The 12,456-nt window shown below is 33.6% G+C and overlaps 1 protein-coding gene across 1 annotated transcript; it reads left to right on the forward strand.

Annotated features, from left to right (window-relative positions):
• Positions 1-5,192: 5,192 nt before the first annotated feature.
• On the forward strand, positions 5,193-12,187 carry LOC123656219 (G-protein coupled receptor Mth2-like). The gene is made up of 6 exons (XM_045591922.1): positions 5,193-5,396; positions 5,801-5,879; positions 6,880-7,067; positions 8,536-8,695; positions 9,932-10,114; positions 12,052-12,187. The coding sequence occupies exons 1-6, from the start codon at positions 5,288-5,290 to the stop codon at positions 12,134-12,136; spliced, it is 804 nt and encodes a 267-aa protein (XP_045447878.1). The 5' UTR covers positions 5,193-5,287; the 3' UTR covers positions 12,137-12,187.
• The last annotated feature ends 269 nt before the right edge of the window (positions 12,188-12,456 follow it).

Raw genomic sequence — 12,456 nt, forward strand, 5'->3', positions numbered from 1 at the left:
GGTTTTGTTGCACCGAAGACGCTGCTGCCCGTTTTCGGCCTGCGTATTTCAAAGCCAGCAGTTGGATAGTTATCCCGCCACCGGTCGGCTTTTTAAGTTCCAAGGTGGTAGTGGAACTGTGTTATCCCTTAGTCGCCTCTTACGACATCCACGGGAAGAGAGGGGGTGGCTATACTCTTTAGTACCGTAGCCACACAGTACACTTCAGTCAGATGTCAGACTCCTACTGACTAAAAAACCACCACGTGTGAGCAGTCGTCCGCCTGGGTGGCGCGAGATGGGATCGCGCTAGCATTCGCTACAAGCTCCGACCCAGCCCAACAGTGGGATATAATATGAGGCTGAATAGCCTGTAATATCAATCGACCCGTCAACACTAATAAAAATTAACCGTCTATTAAAATAGAAAGATATAGAAACAATCTGTTTATTAAGGAAATAAATTAAATATACTTTAACGCTAAAATAAACTCGAAAATAACACTAAAACCAGAAAAAAAAAACGAAACTGTCCCTTGATAAGTGATACATGTTCATACATTAGAGTTAGAACGAATAAGTAAACGATTTTTTTTTTTTTTGTAAATATCTAAAAATGTGTTTGGTCTGCATGTACGTTGTTAATTATAATTAGAAGTAAATAATTGGAATTATATATTTTTGTTTCTGCTGGTGTTAAGATGCAAAGTGTTTTCTCTGAGTTGTCTGGTAAAAATGGCTAATTAGCCATAAGTCCGCCCATTGTACTTCACTGTCTGTAACTATCTTTATGCTTTGTTTGTAATATATTTGTGGTTTACAATAAAGCATAAATAATAATAATAATAGCAATATTGCGTTGATTACCCAAATTTTCTAACGTTGTTAGAATAGAACAGAATTTCGAATACATAATTTGTGTCACGTTAAAATCAAACAAAATTGGACCTAAGTAAAAGTTGAAGTACAACTGAGATGAAACGTAAAATTTTGAATCATTGTTAGTCACATCTTAAGTTAGGTTTTGTGTTTATTTTCTTGAGAGCCCGTTTACTCAGTGCCCTTTGATCGACCGATGACAAATATGAGTAATACAAGATTATAATGTACTAGTAAAGTGAATAACTAAGTTATAATTTCAACAGAATTAAAGAAAATTCTCGTATTGTAAATATTATGAAAGCATGTATAGTTTACTCACGTAATAAGAAAGATTTTCGTGTAGTGATGTGTGTATTCGCCTAAACTCTGGCACATATTTTGTAATACGAGTATGTATATCAAAATATAAACATAAAAAAAAACACCGCTCCGGTGTAGGCGTACGAGTCCTGTGTGGATCCTAAACACTGGCGGTTGCGGGTTAAATTCCTGCTCGGGGCATATATTTGTATTTGTATATATATTAATTTCTGGTCTAGGTTTTCGTCCTTGTGGATTTTTCCACTGTACCTCGCAGAGCATGTAAAGCTGTTGGTCCTAGTTATTATGACGATTGACAAAAAGGAAATACCCGCCAACCGTTTAATATCGAAGGAAATGACGATATATTTTATAAACAGAATATTTAAGTATGGATTTAGAGCTGTTCGATAACGGTACGTGAAAATAACACAGGTTCTATGCTACATAATTATCTTTAGACCCGGAAAGTTTGATAATTTGAATCTCTCTTTTTATAAGTGTATGAATGATTTTTTTATAATACAAATAGTCGTAAAATAAGTTTTGAAATTTTGTATCGGAAATCTCAAAATTATAATTTCGTTAAATGCCGCTGCAATGAAAAAATGGTCATATGTTGCAGATGCGTTGTCGGCCTAACTTGTGTCTTTTGACATTCAGTAAAACTAGCAAAATCAAAACAAAATAATATATGTATAAACATTTATGTTTTATATTACTTTCTACAAATTATAATTCAAATATTTTCAAATATTTTCATAGCAACAGATACATCAAATTTATTTACTACATACATTATTATACATCTCTCTTACCGTGGATGTCGTAAGAGGCGACTATGGGATAACACAGTTCCACAATACCACCTTGAAACGATCTCAGGATAATCCAACTGCTGGCTTTGAAATACACAGGCCGAAGACGGGCAGCAACGTCTTCCGTGCGACCAAGCCAGCCCTGCGGGTACCAACCCGCCTGCGCCTGCCCAGCGTGGTGACTATGGGCAACACACACGCCATTTTTGGCGCGAATTTGTGGAGGCCCATATCCAGCAGTAAATTGGAAAAGGCTGAAGTGATGATTATTATACATTATCCTAAACTATTTCATTGCTAAGCACTTCTCATTTTTTTTTTCTATAAGCGAATTACACCCGAGTGAAGAGAAGAGGGTCAGCATTCAAATACATGTAAGAATAATTTAATAATTATATTACGGAAAACGTTAAACTATTGGGACTTGCCAGTAAGTGGTCTTCAGACCGATAAGATAAGATATGCGTTATAACAATACGTTTAACAAATACAAATGCTTATTTAAAAATAAAACTGCGATCATAATAAACAAAAATTAACTTAATATAGAAGTTTATATTTATGATCACCAAAGTTGACTCATGAAGTTTGTGGTAAAGAATTATATTCCACATTTTACATCGAATTATTTAATTATCCACACGTTAAAATGGTTAAATATTTGAGTTTTACAGTTATCCTAATTGAAGTACTAATGTGTGTGACAGCAAACTGTGATAGTGCATGTGATAATGGCAAAAAATGTGTGTCGAAGTGTTGTCCTGGTGAATCATATGTATATAATAATAAATGTGCTTCAAATATTACGCTTGATAAAGATTTCACAGATTTCCATGTGTATGATAACAATTTAATAAGAACTAAAACTTTAAATGATACCTTTGATATCATTAACGGAGAATTTATAAATATGGTTCCCAAATCAATTGAAAACCGTTCCAGTTTTTATTTACTTGAGGTAAAATAACGATATATTTTATTCAGTATATTTTGTTTTATATAAAAATATTATTAAATTTATCCCTTTTGTTTCTGATCTTAATAAATTCAATGACTCAATGTTGTGGTGGTTATAAGATAACATGGTCTTAAACACTAAAAACTTATAGATGTACCTTTCACTAGTAAAGTTTACTGATTCAAGTAAATTTTAAATGTAAACCTTTTAATTTAGAATTTGTCTCATAAAATCATTTTATATAACTCTGAGATGTTACTTTTCGCGTGTCTTTATGAACGAACGTTTTGTATATATTATTTTTATTTTATCGTATACTTGCAACCCTTGCAAAAACTATCAGTGTTCCTCTACTATATTATGCATTTATTATAAATATAACCTTTCTCTGGAATCGCTCTATTTACTAATGAAAACCGCATCAAAATCCGTTGCGTAGTTTTAAAGATCTAAGCATACAGACAGCGGGAAGCAACTTTGTTTTATACTATGTAATGATTATCTTTTGTCAATCCTTTAAAAATAAAAAGTTAACACGTATTATAGCCCAGAAGGTAACAATTACCATCAATTTCAGAATGAAAATTATACCACTGTCACAGATTCATTAAAAAAAAAATTTAAGAATCTGGATCATTAGTATAATTTTCCATAATTTTAGATAATTTTCTACGTATAATTTTACACATGCAAAAATGGCCAAATACGTATAGTTTTAACATTTGTATAATTTTCGTTTTAGGATGGAAATCTTTACATAGAAATAATTGATCCGAATACTCCAGTAAAATATACAGTAGAAAACGATCACTTTTGCATTGATTATAAACAAGAAGATGATGGAATATTTACTCCAGTATATGGTGTCAAATGGGTAGACACCACAGTCGAAAGGGACCAACGTTTTGAAATTGCTGGTAATACATATGTATAGTTGTTTATAGTAATTTAAAAAAAAAAATTAAAAAATTGATGTTTTGAAATTAAGTGATTACTCTAGTAATTTTGAAAAAAAAAATGATGTTTTTAAATTAAGTGATTACTCATTAAGGCGCCTATTTATTATTCATAGATCTTTTTTAAAATTACCGTAATAATATTTGATATTATGTGTATATGACGCCGCGTTGGCGCAACGGTCACAGCCATGGATTGTTACTGTTGCGGCTGGCGGTTGCGGGTTCGATCCCCGCACATGACAAACATTTGTATTGGCCATACAGGTGTTTGCCGTAGTCTGGGTGTTTGTGCAGTCCTTGTGGATCTCCCCACCGTGCCTCGGAGAGCACGTTAAGCTGTCGGTCCCGGTTGTTATCATGTACACCTGATAGCGATCGTTACTCATAGTAGGGAATATATTCACCAACCCGCATTGGAGCAGCGTGGTGGATTAAGCTCTGATCCTTCTCCTACGTGGGGAAAGAGGCCTATGCCCAGTAGTGGGATATTACAAGCTGAAGCGATGTGTATATTGTATACTATGTATTAAACGTTTTCGATGTTGCTCCCATTTTCAGCGAAATAATTTATTTTTATTCACTTCTATTAAAGCGTCTCGAACGACGTTCGCTAGATTACATAATTTTAGTTTAGGTCGCAATGTTATAAAAATTTGTGAAAAAAATATGAAAGCAAAGTTGTGTCGGTAAGTGAAGAAAAATCTTTGCCCTTGCAAGGAGCGCAAATCTGTAATTAGCTCGAATCGATGTTCCATTACACATGTGCACTAACATTTTATTTATGGAGTTAATCTAGAATAATTCTAACTGCGTTTAAAACGCGTATTTTGAGTGTAACAGTACTCGTCGAACTGAGTATTGCAGTAATCACGATACGTTATTTATTCCATAGCTAGCTTATTTATTACTTTTATCGGCGTGCATCACTAAAATGTTCTGTAACATTTTTAAATAACTTAGAAACGAAAGTAAAAAAAATTGGGTTTCTGTATTATTACGTATTAGTAATATTAATCTGATAATAATCGTTTGAAAGAAGGCTTAAAAACAACACGCTGTAGGTTGTAGTAATCGATAAATTGAGCTACTTGTATTTTTTGTAATGACCTGTGTTCGGAAAAAAGCCCATTTGCTTGAGAATTCGAATTTGGTTGTATGTTTGTATGCGTGTAGTTGCTTTAGCGTGCGCTTGCATGCGTGTGTGCCTGTGCGTGTGCGTGTTTGTGACATATTCCAAATTACGTTCTTCGTCACATGTAAAAACACTGGTGGACTTGTATAAAACTAACTTTTGTTTTTCAGCTCATATAATATCAGATATCTTTTTACTGCTAGTGCTGATTGTTTACTTACTTCTAAAAGAACTAAGGAACCTTAAGGGCAAAATTCTTATGGCGATGGTGTTTAGTTTGTTTGGTTCATTTACCGTGTTAGTAATATATAAAATCATAATGGGCCTAGCAAATTATACTATTTCTATGAACGAATGCATTGGATATCGTAAGTACTCTAAACATTTAATATTTATATAAACTAGACAGACCGGCTAACGTCTCGACGAATTTTCAAACGTTAATTTCTACATTTTTCTATTTTTCTGCAAAATTTTATTAAATTATCGTTCCGTGAGAACTTTCTACAAAGTAATATAAAAGTTAAAAAAAAATAACCGAATACCAGATTAAATTACCAAAAGATATAAAAAATAATTTTATTCACGTAGAAAGAAGATATATTCAAGAGAAATATCAACATCTCGCTCCGCTATTGTAGCGATAGTAAAATATTGTAAAATATATCATTCAAAAAGATTGTGAGTTTTGAATTTTCTCTTTGAAAGAATTCTACTCTAAGCTTGTTTAATCTAATATTAGAATATTTTTTAAACAAACGAATTATTGCAGCCAGCGCTTTATACTGCTTCACATTGTCTGCGTTTTTCTGGATGAACGTCATGTCTTTTGACATCTGGTGGACGTTAAGGTAATTACGAATTTGATGGTACTAAAACAATTTTTCAATTATTACTCTTGATTTATAAGCAATATATCTTCATACCAAGATATTAACATGTTGATAAATCATCCTAATATATAAAAAAAAAATAGAATAAATATTCGTTTATCTTGATTTCTAAGCAGTATACTCCTTAATTTTTTTATTTTTACTAGGTTGGGAAACAAGCTTACGGCCCGCCTGAATATAAGCGGTTACCGTAGCCTATCACCAGATACCAAAGACATCGCAAGCGCATTACCGACCCTAACCACAACTCTCCCCAGGAGCTCTGGCCACTTTACTCACCACAGGAACACAACACTTCTGGAGAGCAGTATTATTTATCTGTGACCTTCTGTAAGGTTGAGATGCTTCCCCAGACGGGCTGCTCCAGATTTTGAGGAGGATATATTCGCTGTGCCCAACCTAATTATTAAAATTCAACACCAAAATATTGTACATGTGGAATGGAAACAACGAACAATCAATTACGCTATACTCACTCTTGCTCTCAAATTTCAATAGTAATTCTTACTATCAAAATTAGAAAATGACTTTTATTTAGTGGATGGAGTGGATTTTTTCTTTTTTTTTAATTTAAAAATAGATATAAATTAATAGTAAGTATACCTATACATATATAAAAATTAATAGTATTAAAACTGAAATCGATATAACAATATAACGGGGTTAATAAGTTCGAATTCAGCAAATTCATCATCATTATCATCATCACAGCAGCCTTTTGCAGTTCAATACTGGACATAGGCCTCCACAAGTTCACGCCAAAAATGGCGTGAACTCATGTGTTTTGCCCATTGTCACCACGCTGAGTAGGCGCGTTGGTGACCGCAGGGTCAGCTTTGTCGCACCGAAGACGTCTTCGGCCTGTGTATTTATTCATATGTGTATATATTCAGCAAATTATTTCAACATAATTATGTATTGTTTTAAGGATTTTTACGTTTGTCTTTTATTTATTTAGGAGAATGACTAATAGAGTAACAATTAGTGGCAATAGAAACAATAGAAAATTTCTAATCTACTGCGCCTATGCTTGGGGCTTACCTATCGCAATGACGATAGCTCTCGTACTCATGGAAAATGCAGATTTAACACACATGCCGTGGATTATCAAGCCAAATATTGTAATTAATGCATGTTTCTTAGAAGGTAAACATAATACGTCATTGACATAAGAAATAAATATCTTTAACATACACATACATGGTCGTCTGTTCTGTTCATTTCAGTCTAGTTGTATGATCACTAGGTTTTAGCATTTGTTTTTCCTAGTGCAATAAGTATAATTTCGATATTTACCAGGAAAGTTAACTGCTATATATAGCTAGTTATCTATAACTCGCAGTTGAGACTCATGGGACTTTACGCCAAGGTGACACATGATCAGTATATTTTATTTTATTTCAGGAAATACTGCTTTGAATTGAAAATATACCTAAATAAAGTTTTAGTACCTTGTCCCAAAAAACGAAACATGAACCTTAAACCGCGGGGTAGGGCTAGTTTATTTATGTGTATTATTATTATCTATCTATAATATAAAAATGAGTCGCTGAATGTGTTGCTAAGCGCAAAACTCGAGAACGGTTGGACCGATTTCGCTAATTCTTTTTTTTAAATATTCCTTGAAGTACGAGGATGGTTCTTACGGAGAGAAAAATTCAAAAAAAAAAATTTAAAATTTCCTGAAAAAGTCTAAAAACAACACTTTTCTATACTCCCATACAAAAGATTTGTGATAATACTTAAAAGTCAATTTGAACTTTAATGCCATACGATAAAGTTTGTGTTAGGCGATACGAAGTTCGCCGGGTCAGCTAGTTATTCATAACAACCGACTGCTGCCTAAAACACAAGCCTCAAGTTGTTTACCTCACGAATAAGCGACCGTGTTAAACATATTAAGTATATACTAGCAATATCCGTGCAAATAATTCGCTCTATATAATTAAAAAAAATTACCGACCGTCAATCATGTTAACGTTGTTTCAAAATTAAAGTCGTCGTATATGTAATTTTAATAAATAATTAATTTACAAAAACAAAAATAATAATAATTTTTTTAGTTGTGGATGCCGGTAGAGCAAGCAATTATTTATAAAATGATATATAATTTGTGTGGGGTGATTGTGAGGTTTTTTCTAAAAAGGGAGGCAAACATCTTAACCTTAGTCTATTAATATATATGATTTATATTTTAAGTAGCTGTCCCCGCAAACTTTGTTTTGCCATATATGTTATTAGCCCCCTTAATCCTCCCCCCCCCCCCCCCTTTATAACTTACGGTTATGAAAAATAGATGTTGGCTGATTCTCAGACCTGCCCGATATACACATAAAATTTTATAAAAATCAGTCCAGCCGTTTCGGATGAGTATGGTATCTAACACTGTGACATGAGAATTTTATATATAAGAATATACCAAAGGTAGTTTGTGTGTCTGCTATAAGCTATATACGTATAATTGTTTTTTTTTTACTTTCCTAAAGGCTTTTCTTAATGCATTTTTCAATGAAAGTTTAGATCTAACTATTAGTAGAAATACCATCTGGTGAAAACTTTTTGATGTAAATTTTTTAAATCTTTGTATTCATTACTTTAATGGTTAATTTTTCAGGTAAAGAAAAGCTGTTGTACCTCTACACTCCAATGCTAATTTTGATTTTGTGCAATTCTATGTTCTTTCTGATAACGGCATATAACATATGGCGTAGTGGAAATGAAGCTAAAATACTTCACACTGATATTACAAGGAAGCAAAATATTCAAAAGCAGAGGTAATTTTATACGAATATTAAGTAAACGGAGACCTGTTGAGAACATAAATAATAAATGTGTAATGTGCAGCTTAAGTAAAATTGAAACTGGACTAACAAATTTACATACATATTAAAAAATAGAGAACTTTTGTCCTTTCATTTTCTGTTTGTGTCATTTGTTAGCATCTCGAATATTAAAGTACTGCACGACATCACTTATGACTTTAGAATTTGTATTGTCGGATATCTAATTTAAAATCTACATTTGTAAACACAACATTGACTGCTCACACGTGGTGGTTTTTTAGTCAGTAGGAGTCTGACATCTGACTGAAGTGTACTGTGGCTACGGTACTAAAGAATATAGCCACCCCCTCTCTTCCCGTGGGTGTCGTAAGAGACGACTAAGGGATAACACAGTTCCACTACCACCTTGGAACTTAAAAAGCCGACCGATGGCGGCATAGCCATCCAACTACTGGCCTTAAATTACACAGGCCGAAGAATCGCAGCAGCGTTTTCGGTGCGACAAAGCCAGCCCTGCGGTCACCAACCCGCCTGCTCAGCGTGGTGATTATGGACAAAACATATGAGATCACGCCATTTTTGGTGCGAGCTTGTGAAGGCCTATGTCCAGCAGCGGACTGCGATAGGCTGAAGTGATGATGATGATTTGTAAAAAAATATTTCCACTGTTTTAAGCTTACAAGTCACCTGATGGTAAAAGCGATTGCTGTAGCTTATAGACGCCTGCAACACCAAAAACATCGCAATCGTATTGCCAACCCTATTCCCAACACTCCCAAGGAACTACACCCACCTCACTCACCACTGAAACACAATACCATTTGAGAGTAGTATTATTTTTTTTTTATGTCACTAGGTCGGCAAACAAGCGTACGGCTCACCTGATGGTAAGCGATTACCGTAGCTTATAGACACCTGCAACACCAGAAGCATCGCAAGCGCGTTGCCGACCCAATCCCCAATCCCCCCAGGATCTCTGGTCACCTTACTCACCAACAGGAACACAATACTGCTTGAAATCAGTATTATTTTGCTGTGTTCTACTATAAGGGTGAGGTACTTCCCCAGACGGACTAATACAAATTTGTATTGAGCAGTATGTATCCTGCTGCGCCATACCCCAATATAATTATTATATATAAATTATTATCATACTAATATTTAAATTAGTATGATAATATATATTTGGTATTTTTTACGAACATACGAAATTTTACTATTTTACAGATTCCTGATTTATTTAAAGCTGTCACTTATAATGGGAATAAGTTACGTTTTAGAGTTCGTCAGTTCTTTCTATCCAGATTTCTTATTTTGGTACATAACAGATGCATATAATATGCTCATTGGTGTAGCTATATTCTTCATATTTGTATGTAAAAAGAAGATATTCATAAAATTATCTCAAAGGTAAATTATTGTAGTAATGTATTTTATATGTAATTGTAGTAAATTAAGTTTTATAGGCAACACACATGAGTTCGCGTCATTTTTAGCCCGAACTTGTGGGGGCCTATGTCCAGCAGTGGACTGCGATAGGCTGAAGTCATGTGTGATGTGATGAAGTTTTATTATTAATTATCTTTACTAATTATAAAGCAGAAGCTTTTAACACACTAATCTTAGTAATATGTTCTATTTATCTTTGTGATTTTAGAAATTCTTTTACGTTGTAAAGCTATTTTTTGTTTATCGAGAAAGATCAACAATAACATCACACCTAGGTACAAAAAAAAAACAAAGTCGTAGAAAAAAATAGAGGATAAAATGGATACATGTCGAAAATTTATGAAAATTTATATTTTCATTATATGAATGAAATGTCTCATGCTAAAACTGTTGAACCGATGGAAGTAATCATTACTTTTTGTCATAAAATGTCACTACATTAGACATATATGTACTACAATAAAATTTCTATTTCCTCAACTATTTGAGAAGAGCGGCTATGTTTTATAATCTTAATATAATTTGGATTGATCGGTTCACTTCGGACCAAAAAAGTTTGCCGCTTATAAATGAAGGGGAAAAGGCAAAAGCAGTGGGATGTAACTTTTAGGGAAAATAATTGTGTTTGCTCGCAAACGAAAAAAAAAACCGACTTCAATTACATCGACGAGTAATACAACGTAGATCGACGAAAAAATAGTCAAGTAACTACGCGTTATCAAAGATTACTCAAAAAGTAGTTATCAGATCTCGATAAAATTTATATGTGACCACATGATAAACATCAGCTTTCGATTAAATTAAAAATTATCAAAATCAGTACACCCAGTAAAAAGTTATTACGGATTTTCGAGAGTTTCCCTCGATTTCTCTGGGATCCCATCATCAGATCCTGGTTTTCTTATCACGGTACCAAACTAGGGATATCCCCTTTCTAACGAAAAAAAGAATTATCAAAATCGGTACATCCAGTAGAAAGTTATGCGGTATAATACAACGTAGGTCGACGAAAAAAGCGTCAAGTAAAAACGCATTATTAGATATAACTCGAAAAGTAGTTGTTAAATCTCAAATAAATTTAAATGGGACCAATTGGCACACACCACCTTTCGATTAAAACAAAATTTGTCGAAATCGGTCTACCCGGTCAAAAGTTCTGATGTAACATACATAAAAAAAATACAGTCGAATTGAGAACCTCCTCCTTTTTTGGAAGTCGGTTAAAAATAACTAAGTAATAAAAATGTCGATATATTTTTTGGCTGTCCTTTTATTGGGCCGCAATGTGCTTTATATATATATTTTTTTTTATATACAACCAATTCGGCAAACAAGCGTACGGCCTACCTGTTAGTAAAGCGATTACCGTAGCCTATAGACGCACCAGAAGCATCGCAAGCGTTACCGACCGTACCCCCAACCCCAAGAGCTCTGGTCACCTCACTCACCACAGAAACACAACACTGCTTGAAAGCAGTATTATTTATAAGTGATCTTCTGTAAGTTCGAGGTACTTCCCCAGTCGGGCTGCTCCAGGTTCTGAATAGAATGCTTCCCGCTGTGCCCTACCTATCAGTTCATATATTTTTTATTTTATTTTAATGTAATTTTAATAATAGTCGATAACGATAACATGAGCAGTTAACAATACCCACATACATTTGGATAACCTTTTTTACGGACAAATCCCTTACAACAACTAATTATCTTGTAAAAATCGATTACCTTTTCACATCCTTAGTACTATAGTACCTATGCTCCCAGAATACCGCCTATGGCTGCCTATAGCATGGCCCTTTTGGCACTTGGCTAAATAACATAGGCTAATCTAAACAAAATAATGTCTCTCATGTGTGACTAAATATTATGTTAATAATTAATATTTGTATTTCTTACAGATTTCAACGAAGAGAAACAAATGATAATACCGAATCACATCCCATGAACTATTCACTAAGCACAAGTAGAAACTACCCACTTTAATTAACATAAAAAAATTAAGCAAGTTCTCATAAAAGATATATATAAATCTAAGACATGTGTTATGACATAATTATAAGTACATATTACAATATGTAGCTGCTTTTATATTTGATTTATATTTGTACATTTCTTTCGGTATTTTTCCAAGGGGATGACTCTATGACTACTTGAGATGCGCGAATAGTATAGCTTCCCAACAATTAAAGAATTTTTCAAATCGGTTTAATAGTTTTAGAGCCTATTCAAAGCAAACAAACAAACAAATCTCCAATCTCCACTTAACTCAATGCCTTGAAGTTGAAGGTTTGCAAAATACAATA

The sequence above is a fragment of the Melitaea cinxia genome, chromosome 9 (genome assembly GCF_905220565.1).
Source record: "Melitaea cinxia chromosome 9, ilMelCinx1.1, whole genome shotgun sequence".
Lineage (NCBI taxonomy): Eukaryota > Metazoa > Arthropoda > Insecta > Lepidoptera > Nymphalidae > Melitaea > Melitaea cinxia.